The 15,362-nt window shown below is 41.5% G+C and overlaps 1 protein-coding gene across 1 annotated transcript; it reads left to right on the top strand.

Moving 5' to 3' along the window:
• Positions 1-9,382: 9,382 nt before the first annotated feature.
• LOC121304789 (troponin I, slow skeletal muscle-like) lies at positions 9,383-14,898 on the top strand. Its single transcript, XM_041236181.1, has 9 exons — positions 9,383-9,452; positions 11,075-11,108; positions 11,467-11,473; positions 11,724-11,765; positions 12,210-12,341; positions 12,741-12,830; positions 13,005-13,181; positions 13,340-13,448; positions 14,016-14,898. Exons 2-8 carry the CDS (start codon positions 11,095-11,097, stop codon positions 13,442-13,444), a joined length of 567 nt encoding a protein of 188 aa, XP_041092115.1. The 5' UTR covers positions 9,383-9,452; positions 11,075-11,094; the 3' UTR covers positions 13,445-13,448; positions 14,016-14,898.
• Positions 14,899-15,362: the final 464 nt, after the last annotated feature.

Here is a 15,362-nt window from a genome sequence, read left to right as displayed (position 1 = left end):
TCCAGCTTTTTCATTCGCTGCCAAAGTGTGGAAGTTGCTAACTTATTGGGGGTAACTTCACAAGCTTACATCTGTGTTTTCAGCAACTCGATGTTATCTTAATTAATGTACTGTTCTTGTGTTATTTTCTGCTCAAGCGAACACATCCTGCTGACTTTATAAAACTCAGCATCTTTGTGGCCTCGCTAGAGCTCTTTTAATCATGTCTAACTCAGGAGTGCATTAAATAGACACGGACTTATCAGGAAACGGAGATCATGTAATGTGTCCTTTGAAACATTAACAGAATGCTGTTGCATCAGTTTTGAAGCCTTCCCCACCCGCCTGGCACCGGATTGCTGAGAGAAAACAGCCTAGCAGATGATCTCTTTGTGTGGGTGTGAGGGACTGGGTGCTTCCCTCACAAGGCATCAGGATCTCAGAGGCTTGGCAGTGCTTTTTACTGTCTTGTGTAAACAGTGTCGATCGAGGTCTAGATTCCCCAGTCCGGGTCTGTTTCTGCACTGTATCAATCGCACAGGGTTTTGAGAGCAGGGAGACAGACACACTGTGGAGTGATTATCCAGTAATCGTGTGAGTCAAGCAGGGCTGGTTTGGGGGTCTGTCACTTAGAAAGGAAAGTCTGATTGTCGTGGAGCTGAGAGGGCTTGGAGACCGTGTGTGTGTGTCTGTGTGTGTGTGTGTGTGTGTGTGTGTGTAGCTTTGTCAGTCCACCACAGATTTGTTCACAATACAAAACTGAATTAATCTTAAACTGATAGACTTTCGTCATGACACAACTCTACAAGCTATTCACTGCAACTGGATGAGGTCCACCCTCCTAAAATGTTGCAGTGACCCCCCAGGGGGTCCCGACCCTTTGAACTGTTTCTTAAAGCATATTGCAAAGGAATTCCATTTAAGCAAAGCATTTTAAAGTTAAACTTTAAATATAAATACAAAGCTAAAAACAGCACATTTCAGAGAAGTCGTTAACAGACTTTCTCCAGCTGATTGCACATTTGTAGATAATTACACAGCAGCCTGGAAACAATTCCTTCTGCTCTCCTAGTTTCACAGTACAATAGATGGCAGCCAAGTAGTTCAGGACAAGCACTTATTTAAATGCTCCCTTTGTTTCAATTTTTCAAGTTTCTTTGTGTTTTAGGTTAACTCATTGTTAACCTGAAGTTCAGATCCGCCCTCAGATACTCTTTCAATATAGACAAAATTACAGCATACAGCCACACAGTGGCGCTGTTTCCTGTGCAAAAAATATTTCATTGGAAGTGAGGACACCGCAAGTAAAAACAATGTTAAAGGGACAATTGTATTTGATTAAAATGATAACAGTAGTAATATATAAACAATAACCCAGTTGTGAAAACATTTGAAAGCTAGGATTTCACAAGTCGTTTGGATCCCTGTAATGTTTTATATAATGTGAAAGAAGGTAACACTAAAGCAGGGTCCCATTTGATTTGCGTAATGTGAAACAGACCCGTAGCACAGGCCTGGCCTCACCCAATGTGTGTTGTAAGTAGCTGACAGAACTGCCGAGGTGTCTGGGACAGGATGATAAAACGCTAGCCAGCCCTTGTGTCAACATTGTCTGAATCAGACCATTTGAAGGAGTTGAGTTTCATGTGACCCAGTCAGAGATATTTAGACCCATTCAGAGATTCCTCAAATTACATTTCAAGATATCATGAAACATTGTTGTGGCCATAGCTGTTCAAATAAGTTTGCTGTCTTTTGTTAGCATTACCATGTGCTAGGATTCAGTCTGTTTAGTTAAACATCCACCAATTATTCCTTGTGATTTTTAAAATTTTGTCCAGCCTATTTCTGCACACCAGATGTGTTCAAAAAAGACTTGACCCTTTTCAGAGGTTTTGGTATGACTGGCTACAACACAGGGTTCATTTCCCCGCTGGGATCTCAGAGGTAAACAGATCAGGCATGACGAGACTGAGGGGCTGAAGTCTGAAGCCTGCTTTGCCTCACAGATGCATGAGAAATTCTCAGCTATCGGGTGTAAACACACATATCGCCCACACTGCAGCTGTGCAGGGTTCCTGCTGCGGACTTAACCCCTTCACAGCCAGGGAGCTTTTTAACAAAATATATCATCATTACTGTATTATTGTCCTGGAACATCAACACTTCTGATGTTTAGAGAATATTATTGCAATTGTGCCACGGGGAGCATTTTGTAATGTGCTTATTGTTTTTTACTTTAAAGTTAGGATTACATTTTGGGTAAAATTGTAATATATTTATGTTCCTAAAGCATTTGCTCTATGAAACATAAATGCAATCCTACATCCAAAAACACTACAGCCTACTACAATATACTGCAATATTTACAATAGTATAATACAGTACAACTATACTGTTTTTGGACAGTAATCCCTCCCTTTTCCCCATTTTCTTGCTATAATGTTATAATGATTAAAGTTTCAAATATGGGTGTTTTATTGTACTGTTAGCATCCCCACACATAATGCAGAGAGATGTACCCACCTGTGATATACTATAAACTGCAGGGCCCTATTAAAACTACCCAAGCATTCAACTTTCAACCAGTGCTAAAAAAAAATGACTAACGCCTGTCAGATAACCTGGAAAACTAAACATGAGTAACCCCTAGTGGTTGATGAAGAAACAAGTAATCTTTCAATTTCCATCAATTGGAGCTGAACCGCTCCCTGGTCCCATGAGTGAAAGGGTGGTCCCTTCAGTGCAGGGCAGGCTTGTGGCGGATTCTACAGTAGGGAAACTGTGTGTGCTATCCACAGATTAAATATATTTATATGATATCAGTGATAATAATAATAATATTACAAGAAGGATAAACAGCAGCCTGCCTCTCTGAGCTCATATAATTGTATTGCCTCTTTAAGCTGTCAGACTTGTTCAAACTTGAGCCAATTTGCCATTTATGATATCATCATGTATTAACAACTGTGTATTTTACAGCTGCATTACTCGTTTGCTTGCTTATGGAGACCTTTATGCAGCATCAAAATATTTTCAATCATTGCCAGCAGTCATTTGAGTAGTTTACAATCCTACCCAAACTTCTGTCTGTATGAATTATTATATTGTCTTGGACATATGTGTCTTGTATAGGAGTCAGCATCCCATATGTGTTTAATAAACAGCTCAAGGAAGCCAATATTCCATTTGCAGACCCGCTAATGTTACAGAACTGGCAAGAAGGTGTGTATAGCTTTTTAAATTGTAATTGTAACTTTTTTTATTTACAGCCTTCTAACTGTTTTGTTTTATTTTTAGTGGGGAAAAACTGGTGTAAACTAAAGTCACATTCAACTCCTTCCATCACAGTTAAAAAGTCCATGTTTTTGTATGGAGGGCATTTTTTTTTAGTAGAGAATGAACTATATCGAATAAAGCAGAAGATCATTATTAACTAGCTGTTATCAAATGAAAAGGGCTTAACACTGCACATTGAATATACATTCAAATGTTCCCTGAAATGTCCAAGCTGACGTTAGCCACATTCCTCAAAACCTACACACGATGTTTCTATAAGAATTAATGGTTGTTTACAGTATGTTGCCTTCCACCCACCTCCTGACCACTGTTCAAGAATCTTATTTGACTTAGGGACCATTTGCATGGTCCCTAAGTATACAATACATGCATGCCAACTGTAGATACACACCTTGATTTAAAAACTAGACTCCAGATTAACCTGAAAAAAATGTTTATTGATAATTCGTAATCTTAAAAAAACTCCAAGAAGTTAATGATGCAAGTTTTCGTCTTTCAATACATCTATGTTCGCAACAGTTTTACTGACACCTAACCCTTGAACATCAATCTACCTTAATATCTATTATGATTAGAAGTTGTACAGTTAGGGATTGCTGAATGATCTGTCTGCTTCAATTATTTGTTTTGCCTTATAATTAGTTTTTGGACAAACTGCTATATAAATAAATAGAACAGCTGTGTACTAACAAAACTAATAAATATACACGTCATACCCTCATGTTTAGAGAGCTCTTCTGTACTTTCACAGCAGGCAAAGTTAGGGGTTCAGCTTTATCCACCTTCCTCTAGTTGCCTTCTTTCTGAAAAGGCGATGTAGGTCTCCCTCTGTTGGTAATTTGTGGTACTGCATTCATTAAATTATTGCTCAGTACAGCTCCAGCTAAACAATACAAGAATACCACTGTGTAAATCTCAATACACACACACATATATATATATATATATATATATATATATATATATATATATATATATATATATATATATATATATACACACAGTATTGCAGTAAGGACACTACATAGTAGAATCTTTCCCATAGGTTACATACCTTGGCCATAGAAATAGAAGGATTTCCAGGACTATTATAACATGCTGTTACTGATTCATAGAGCTAACAGATGAACAGCTGTGTAAAGGTGCATTGATTTAATGGGGGAAGCTCATGTGCAGAATACTTTTATTTCAATTGGTTACATTTTGGAATAAAAGGCTGTGAATCCAGGATCTGAGAAGCAGCCCAACCCTGCTTAGCTTCTGAGATGAGTATCACTGATGGTGCCCTCATGGTCTATATTTATACAGTACCACTGACTTAGCAACCCTGGAAATAGCCCCGCCACGCAGAGAGTGGCCCTGGCAGTAATCCGCTGTAATCCTGCGCGGATCGTCTTTCATTAGACAGGGAGGAAAGAGCAGGAGGATCATGGAGGGGCTGTGTGAGCTGTCAAGTGTCTTGCATGTCGTTGGAGCCTTGATCAAGCCTGCAGGCTGCTTTGTGTAAATGTTAGGGGGCAGCCTGTGACAATGGGTTGAAGAGGTGTAGGTTGACTGCTCTTGGGTGCCCCAATTTGGCTTGTTTCTTTCTGTAAGTGATTGGGTGGCTGCCTTCTTTTGTGACACACAGGCTTGGCAGGGTCTTAGTGTACGTATCTCCTTGTCACCAGCTTCTATTTCCACAGTTTTACCTAGACTCCCCTATAGTACAATACTAGTGTTTCAAGGGGGAGAATGGTGGCACAAGGACAGCTCAAGTGGTATTAGCCATTGGAATTGTACCAAACTGGTAACATTTTGATATCTGACTTACTGCTGATATTGCAATGCAAACCATAGTGTACCATGTCAGTACCAGTCTGCATCAGCATGGCTTGGCAAAATTAGTTTCAGATCCACGGTCCTTGCTGTCAGTGTTGTGCTTCTGCTAGGGCTTCTTCTGTAGGTCAATGGAAAACCTATCAGTTAGGATTGACAGTAGAGAAATATATAAAATGTCCCAGTTTCTTCGGGAGAACACTGACGGACACTGATAAGTCACTGTTGAAATGTTCAGCTTAACGTCAATCAGACCTGAATGAATCAATTTCTGACGCTCTGCAGCTTAACATTCTCCCTGATCCTGCAAGCAGTACAAACCTCCCCCACTCTCCATTTTCAACCTAACCTTGATTCTCATTGATCCTGACCCCTAAGAATGCCTGGTAACAAACTGTACACAGTGCAGTTACTTCACACAGACGGACAGCAGCTGCTGCAAACCCCAATCCCCTCTCACTGACCATACCGGAAACTTTACTGAGCCGGCCACAGGGGGCAAGCATTTCATATCCTGATGCACTGTCCCGATTCGTCCCTTTCTGAGCACATAAACTTTGTCTCTTGCTAATTTGGGTGACATTTTGCTGACTGTGTATCTCTGTACAGCACAACTGGGAAGTGGGTCTAATTGGGGGCTTTTCCAGCAGCCTCTGCTGCACTAGCCCACCAACACAGATCACTGGTGGCTGCAGATGTCTGGCAGTTTTGCCTCTGAGTTTATTTTCCATGCAATTGAACTTGGCCCTGTGGGATTCCTGCACTTACTGTTGCGGTGACACTTGGGTGTAACAGCCCCCGGGGTGATTTAGTGCCCCTCAGAGGGGGGCTGGGGTAGTAACTCAGGGGCAGGAATGTTGCTGACAGCCTCTACCTATTTGAGCCCTCTGCCCTAAGCTTTTGTTACCAGGCCACTGCAATCTGCAAACTATCTGAGTGCAGGGCCGGGCGAAGGGGGGGATGTCTGGGCCTGTAGAAGATTTCCTTTTGTTTCTTTTTTTGCTCTTTTCTTCCATTGAGGGGCCCTGACATTGCCTCAGAAGGTTATTTTTGCCCTTCTACGTGCTGTTATTTTGTTGTTTTCTATAGCTGTTTCTGCCCCCCGTCAACCACTCTGAAAAGAGTTCTAAAAGCTGATTGTGCAGAACTGGGCAGGGTATTCCACAGAACCAGAAGAAAAATTACAATAAAACTGAACGAACGCTCCCACAGACAGGAGGCCCTCGGGTGTGTGTTTTAATCTGAGTGACTCAGCCACATGGTCACTGGCTATAACAGGCTGGTGTTGACCTATGTGGGATTTAAACAAAGACCAAAGGATTAGAATTGTTACATTCTGTATTTGGGAGACTCTCCTACAATAAGCCTAACAGCAGGTCTTTGGGAACAATATGTAACTGTTGAGTGCGATGTTACAGACAAACTTGACAAGCTTTGTCCAGGAAGGGAAACTGAGACACAGCCTGGAACCCTGAACCTGGAACCCAGAACCCAGAACCCAGAACCCAGAACCCAGAACCCAGAACACATACATTCACCTTCACCAACATTTTCTTTAACCATTTCTAATTATCACCCGTGCTCACCATATTTTGACAGGGAGAAATTTAACCCCCTCCCTGCCAACCCATTATTCCCCACACCAACACATACACACATGCACAGGCAGGGCTTTCCCTGTCGTACAGCCACACACCCAGATAGGCACGATCTCCATCGGAAACGCCCATAGATCTGGACCAGTCAACACTGCCCTTAAACAACAAGGATCATGGCGATCATTTTTGTTATGCTTTTACATTTATAAAAGTTGGTAACACTTTATCTGAATTGAATTTGTAATGTATGCAGGCCAGAGTCAATGTTTCTGTTAATTGACAGCTGCAAGCATTGACAGACAGAGAGTTGACTGACGTTTCTTATAAATATTTTTGAGAGCTTGCCTAATTTGATCTGTTGGGTTTGTGCCAGGGCTATTTAAACCTGCCTGTCATATAAATATCATATAAAATATAGCAGAGATACACAGCACAGCAGTGATACACAGCAGTGGGCACTGAGGTTAATTATCACTGGGTTCTGATTCCCTGCACTATTCCCACTTTATGTGCTTGTATCAGGCTCATATCATTCAGACATGAACATACTGAAGGTAACATGGCAAAGAGGCTGAAGGCATTCTTTTTAATTTACATTTTCTAGTTCATTTCTTACCTTTTTACCGCCCTGTGTGTCGTTATTTGCCGTGCTTCCTAACTATTCCACAAAGCACTGCTTCCGAGAAGGCTGATCAGGTGGGGAAGCATATTAAGGTTGCACTGAAGCTGATAGGTGGCACACTGTGCGCTGAAGCCTGTGCAGCACTGATGGCTTCCCCACAACCAGCTTTGAGGAATCTTTTAGTTTGAAGATTGAATTCAATTGCATTGTGAATTGAGCTGAAAGTTGGTTAGCTATCAGCACAGCTCAATATGAACAAAACCTGGTGCAACAGACTGAAAGCATCACTCAGATGAAAGGAAAACGAACATGACAGCAAAGCTATTGAAGAGGAATCCATAAACATGTTTCTACAAGCTGAGCCAAACTGGAGCTGTGCGACGAGGGCTGGTTCCTCTTCCTCTCTCGCCCTTCTCCAGTGGGCTGCAAATCCTTTCCTGACTGTAAAGTAACCCTTTGGCAGGAGACACAATGGGATGTATTACATTGATCTTACACGCTGGCTCTTAATGCCACTGCTATTAATACCAGTAAGACACTTGCTCGCTAAAGTGTAAGATGTTGTAATGGAACAAAACACCCAAAATAGTATCACTTGTAATGTTAGAGTTGTTGCTCGTCATTGCAAAGTCCTTTTTGAATGATTCCAGTGGAAACACTACTGAGATGAACACACCCAATCTAGTTTTATTTTCAGTTTTCAAAGAAATCAGGATCCATTAACAACTGAGTCTCTCAGGAATTCTCCTGAGCTGTTGTGGCGAAAAGAGGAACATTCCAAATTGGGGATCAAAATGGGATGAAATAATTGGACAGTAGCCTGAGGGGCCGGTCCGAAGCCACATTAAAACCTTGTTTAATAAGTCTGATACAGATACGCTCTAGTCTGTGTATGTCAGTTGAGGTTTTCTCCCAAACCACATCAGGCTGATGCGCATTTGCCTTTACCCTTCCTCCCTCGCTGCCGGTGGTAAGGTCAGCTGGTTATTGTGTCTATGTATAGCGGGAGGGACCCAGTCAATTCCCTGGCATTCCTTTCATCAGCTCCGCAGCTTTCAGCACTGCTCATAAATAAGTTCATTACAGCGCGAGCCACTAGCTTCCCTGGGGTGATGGCCTTCCTAACACCTGCTGATTAACAGGGACTCATGCATGCATGCCCTGCCTCGGGTTCCACAGCCCCGGTAACACACTGATCTATAGCGGCTGTCAGGACCTCTGGACAAGCTGAACTACATACAGTATACAATATGATATATCTCAGGTGGGTCAGAGGACCTCAGGAGATAAATACATGGCAGTCAAGCTTGTTAAAAGCAGTTAGATGCTGTGTTAGAGCAAATGCGTTAGCAAAAGCAAGCCTAGTTGACTGACATCCTCATCTTATGAACAAAGTTTCTTCATAGTATGTACAGCTATGCAAGGTTTCCTGCAGGTATGATATTTTGATTCACAGGAAAATCCTTGCAACCAGGAGGGTGGACAGTTGAACTGCCTCCCTGCCGATCTCTCAGTGCCAGTCGAGAGATGCCAGTCAAGATTCTGAGGTAGCACATAGCGTCTTGAAGGGGCGAGGCCAACACCCAGCAAGTCAAAAAGCTGTGACACGTGATTACGTCAAGTGTTTTTATTCTCTAACAAAAATGACCTGTTCGGTCACAAAAAAGGGTCTTACTCCATAGTAGAGAGAGACAACTGTGCAGTGAGATGCATCCATTCCTGGTGTTTAGATAGTGACGGTGTCACTGAACCACAGTGTCTTCATGGCTGTGTTATTCGAAAACACGAAGGAGCTCCTCTTTTTGTTTGTTAAATTGAACAATGTGGATTCAGGCTGATTGTGTTTCATAGGGAAGAATAAAAAAGGGGTACCAGATGTCTTTCTGGCTCCACACAGCACACAGAGTATCAAGTGTGGATAGACAGCCCTTGAGCAGCCAAACGCATGGGAAGTTTATCATTTTAGGGGTTGGATAACAAAGGGCTTTGTGCGACAGGACTGCTGTTTCTATTTATAGCACCCAGTGACGGGCTTGGGGGACAACGCAAGCCTGTGTTAAATAGTCCTGAGCCTTCCTCCTCCCCTCCATCTCTCTGTGCACTGTGCCTGTGGTGTCTGTCTGCTCCAGGACAAGGTAAGATGCATTTATATGAACTATACTGATCTAGCACTCCAGTCCTGGAAAACAATGAAGTAGACTTCTCTGGGGAAATGTAATCAGAAGTTTGGGGGACATGTATGAATAACAGGGTTAAAAAAGGGGGTACATTCTATTGAATATACTGTATTTCAGTAAACATGAATGTGCTGCGTGCAGCATTTTATTAACCTGCATATGGAGCATCTATCTTACACTTGCTACCCAGGAAGCATTCAGAATGCAGACAATTTAAATAGCCCATTCTTAAAAGTACTAAAAATACTAGAACCTTTTTTACAACAGCACACATAACAAAGCTAGAACACTATCACACTGCAGTGCTATTCTGTGTGAAGCAATCATAAACAATAGAAATGCATTACAATATCGATGCACCCCAATAAATGTAGTCTGAGCGTGTATGTGTGAGCATGCAGTTTGTGTGCTTGTGGCTCAATCTACACCCTACTCAAAGACTGCAATACAGTAAAAAGTGAATATCTAATAAGTGCAAGTGATAGGCCATACATGGCATGGGAGACTGTATCAGCATATACATTACCTGTGGTTACATTGTAGTTCAGGTACATATGAACTAACACTCAGTCTGCTCAAAATTCATTCATTTATATGGAATTCAGATTGGAATAAACAGCCATGCCCTTATGATACATTCTACTCATTATAATAAGACTCATTAATATCCATTAATAATAATATGTGTGGAGGGTATCCTTCATTATTTTTTAAACTATCATTTCTCAGTATTTTATTATTTGGAAAGACTGTTATTCATGGAATTATAGTGACAAGAATGCATATTTTGTTACCAATTTGAAATTGTTAATTTGTTAAAAAAAAAAAAACTCAAATCTGTCACACCTCCTTAGGAAACCAGCCTATTGGAGGCATTTCTAGTAAAATACAATGCTGTGTATTAAATAGTTTAAGGTACAGGGGTAGTACTGTAATTATTTCTGAAACTATTATGATATAAAGCAAATCGATTTGCAGTAAATTCCCATTTCATTTTGATGAAATCAGTTTTGCAATAGATTTGCATTTTCCCCAGTATGAGAAGATACACTGAAACAACAGCACGGAACATGGCTCGTTAGGGTAAAACAAGGGTCTATTTTGAGTGCTGCTCTGCACAGAGCTGGGGGGCTTCTCGCTGGCTGGCTGCTCCAATGCTCCGGAGAAAGGGATTGTTATCTCTCTCGAATTCTCCGAATGCTCGCAACCCTCCATCACCGCCACCCTCAGTGAGAGCTTTTAAGATTCCTTTTTAGGAGTGCTGCCTGTCACACTAAACGAAGGGTCCCAGATAAGCTGTGCCGAGGCAACACATTGTCGGGCTTCTCTGTACTCAGCCATCTCAGCCTGATAAGAGTCCACTGAAGATAAGGAAACCTAAATACTCTTAAATACTAGCTGACGTACGAACATACTGTAGGAAACATACAAGACAGGCAGACTACCCAAATTAGTACATAAGGAAGGATGACTGATTACTTCTCTAACCAGTAGAGATTCTGATAATAGTCACTCAATAGCAGGTACTTGAAATTAGTCATTGAGAACGACTTCTGGTGAAATTTCTTTTTCTCTTATAGGGTGAGCCTCAGCTACCAACATGCCTGAGCAAAAGTAAGTACACCAACTGCAGTGCAAGCCCACTGTCTATTCACTGTTATACACAGCACACCATACACATCATTGCAATGGTGACGAAAGCCAAGGTGCTGTAGGATATGCAGGAATATAATCACAGATAATTCCTTGGTGTCTGTTCTAAAATATTCTTTAAAACAAAACTGCAATTACAATATCTAGCCACCAGATAGCACCAGCAGAACTCCTGTTAGATAGATAGTGTTGTTCCAGTTAGTCGTTATCATACCTGGGTGTTGTAATGGTATTCGTGAGATGTCACAGTAAAATGTATTGTTGCTTTACCTATTGTTATAGTGATAATAAACTGTCTGTCTTTCAATTTCTTTTGCAGTCAAGAGGTAAGATCCATCAATTTATCTTTCTGTCTATAATATTTAATAAAGCCTTATATATATATTTGCTTGTCATTATACATTTATATTCTGTAACTAGCATATTACTTTTGCCTCTGCCAAATGTTGCAAGCAACACATTAGACATTAAACTCAGATCACTGTATTTCTAAGGATTTTGGTCAACTGTACTGTTCAGCAACCAGTGGCTTTAAACAAGAACTCACAATGCAACTTATTTCCTTTTCTTTAACAGAGGAAATCCAAGATCACTGCCTCCCGCAAGCTGATGCTCAAGGTGAGTGCGAAAACATGAACTGGATTCAGGAACCGCATAGCTGTTACAAGACAATGACGGCAGTGGAATGGGTCGGGCGTTTAATGGCATAGGGGCTTTGAAATGTTTTCTGCTCAGTTATAACCACAAACATGTCTTGATTGAAGTTTTAATCTGCACATCGAAGTCATTCACGTAAAACTCCATTGCTTGATTGACTTTAACATTTTGCTTTTTAATAGCTCCAATAGTTCTGATTGACGGATCTGTATAGTTGTGGAATGAGAAATGGATTTGCACTATGCAGGACCTTTTTTTAAGTCAGATTTTTTTTAAAACAGATCATTAATCACCTTTATCAAACTGTGATTTTCCCCCATGGGTGCTTGAGCCCCAGAGCACCCATGGAGTCTGCACCTATGTTAATGGTGTTCATGAGGAGTCCCCCCCTCTCCCCTTGTGCAGAGCTTGTTGCTGGCCAGGGCGAAAGAAGCTCTTGAGCAGGAGATCATTGACAAGGAGGAGGAGAAGAAGCGCTACCTGACAGAGAGAGTTCCTCCTCTGAGCACCGGCGGGCTTTCCTTCAGAGAGCTGCAGGTGAGCAACCCAGAAAACTTCTTCAGCTCCAAGTCAACGCTCCCCTTCCTGAGAAAAAGAGAAAAAAGCATGACAAAATATTCTTTAAAGGCAGCGTACTTCCAGTCTAATACTGAAAAATACTTCCATATGGTTATAGCTTCCTTGCAATTCCGGTAGTATTGATTTCTTCATTTTCTTATATATTTGAGCAGGGTGTAGATTGAGCCACAACCCCACACAATGTATTCCTGTGCAGTGCTGTCAGCTGCCAGTCAATTTGAGAACGTTGGTTGTACTCTAACATCGAAGGCTGCAGAAAAAGACACCCATTTTATGGCCTGAATTTAGTGTGAGATTCAACCAAACTGTTCTGCTAATTAAGTTACTGGCCTGTGTCTATGTTACGTTCCCTTGCAGGAGCTGTGCCGGGAGCTGCACTCCAAAATCGATATAGTGGATGAGGAGCGGTATGACATTGAGGCCAAAGTCATTCACAACACCAGAGAGGTTCGAGCTGGGTTGGTGCTGGGATCAAGTGTTCCATTTTCAAATCCTCCACCTGTAACACATTCAGTTATACTCGCCAATGCAGAACTGCAGAGCTTTTATTATTAACTTGGACCGCCGATATGCATAGAATAGAAAACCCTCTAAATGTTTCCCTTCACCCATCTTGACCAGATCCAGGATCTGAATTTGAAGGTGTTCGACCTGCGAGGAAAGTTCAAGCGACCCAATCTAAGGCGAGTTCGGGTCTCTGCCGACGCCATCCTGCGCTCGCTGCTGGGCTCCAAGCATAAGGTCTCCATGGACCTCAGAGCCAACCTCAAGTCTGTCAAAAAGGAAGACGCTGAGAAGGTAGGGCTACTGCTGGGAAACACAAGCAGCAGAACACTTTATCAGGGTGGTGTTTTACTCTTGTAGATTTGCCTCCGAATGGTATGATTTAGAGCGGTCTTTGGAGTTCCAGATTAACAGCCCGCCTCCCTGACCCCTCTCACCCCTCTCTCCTTCAGGAAAGACCAGTGGAGGTGCGTGATTGGAGGAAGAATGTGGAAGCCATGTCTGGGATGGAAGGCAGGAAGAAGATGTTCGATGCTGCATCTGCTCCCCCACAATAGGAGGGTGAGTAGCTGAAAACTTTTAATCTGTCAGGTCTCAGTGGCTAAGCAAAGATGGGGCTGCTGTATTGCAGTGAGCAGCCTCATTTTAATGAACCGAACAGTGGCTATTGTTATACCAGCCTCATTACAACAATCCTACCTTGCTCAGAGACTGACAAAAAGATAAAACATGCTGCCAATTTATTAAATAACACTTATATTATTTGTATTATGTTGTCATTCATGGTCCATAACTGTTGATTACTCACACAAAAGAATTCCGGTCTTGACTCGGTTTTCAAAAAACACATCAGGATTATTTTTTAGGCTGAATGAAACTGAAACCTGTCTGTTCAGATCTACTCCAGTCTGTCCTCAATAGTACAGGCATTATTAATTTATTTTGCTTATAAATATTTACACAGGCACTACCTGCACAGACATGTCTCATTGTAGAAGTGGCCTGTGTGAGGAGCCACCTTAAAGGCAGGGCACACACTGTGAAAATGTGAATGATAAAAAACGAATTTTTTTGAAGGAACATGTTTTCCGTTTAATTTGACGTCCATCTGTTTTTTTTGTTTTTCAGATAGCTTGGGGTGAAACCTGGGATGGACCGTGACGTAGTGAACCGATGCGTGTGTATAATTGCTACAGTGGATATTTAAAAAATCTGGCTTTAGCTGAAAAAAATATGCATAATCTGCTGTATGTTTGCTTTATATTCTGTTTATCATAAGGTCTGTTATGAGTGGAGACTCCACCCAAGAATAAAATTGAATTGGTTGCTGTTTTCAGGGAGACTCTTATCTCTGGTTGTCCAATGTAATGGACATAAACCATGAAAACATCAACCAGTAAGCTTTGTGTTTGACAGCTGACACTGTATACAGTTGCCTTTTAATTTCACAGAAAGGGAATTAGCTATCTTGGGGCTTCATTCATATGTTATCATTGTGTCAGTAAAATTCAGTCCCTTTACATTCACTGACACAGTCGTGCTTGCATGAACACAGCCCTCTGTTTCAGTCTAAAGAGTATATCTTAGATTGTTAGGAGCAGAATGTCTAGCTTACAGGAAGACATTTAGACCTGAAATAAATTGATTATAGCGCCGCTATAGCCACGGCAGAACTATATTGTACTGCCATTTGCATAGCAGCGTAGCTGCTTCGGCAGATCATTGCATTTTGATTTAATCTGGGTCTTTTTGAAAATGGCCATTGATTGAAGTGTCTGCTGGCTATGTGTGTTTTCCATTAAGAATATTGCAGCCACTCTCAAATGGTAGTTTGGCATTGTCGGCATTTCATTTGATACAATGTTGTTTTTAACTCTCTATCTGCTATTGGTGAACATTTGAAATGCCACTGTTTGTTTCAGCTAATCTGATAAGCATAACGATGACCAAATATTACACCAAGGGAATTTCTGTCTGCATAATACAGCAATAATAAAATGTATTGAGTTTTTTTCTTGTTCTAAATGTATTTCCTTTGCATTCTTCAGAAGGACCGCAGTGCCTTAGGCAAATGCATTGCATGCATTATTTAATTACCCCTGCCCTAATTATGAATCAAATCCAGTGTATGACACGACAATGACAAGAACTGGGTTCGTAAACAGTGTGGACTAAAGCTGCTACATCATTCTACAGTATACACACAGAGAATCGTGAAGATCTGGAACCAACTCCCCAGTAATGTTGTTGAAGCTGACACCCTGGGATCCTTCAGGAAGCTGCTTCTGGGGATTAATAAGCTACTAACAACCAAATGAGCAAGATGGGCCGAATGGCCTCCTCTCGTTTGTGAACTTTCTTGTTCTTATATGTAACTACAACTTACTACACCACTACAACAACCAGGCACGACAAACAAGCTGATTACAGGGGTTGTACTGTACTCCTAAATACTACTGCACTTAGTACAGCCAG

The sequence above is a fragment of the Polyodon spathula genome, chromosome 39 (assembly GCF_017654505.1).
Source record: "Polyodon spathula isolate WHYD16114869_AA chromosome 39, ASM1765450v1, whole genome shotgun sequence".
In the NCBI taxonomy this organism is placed as follows: domain Eukaryota; kingdom Metazoa; phylum Chordata; class Actinopteri; order Acipenseriformes; family Polyodontidae; genus Polyodon; species Polyodon spathula.
This window is presented reverse-complemented; position numbering and strand designations above follow the sequence as displayed.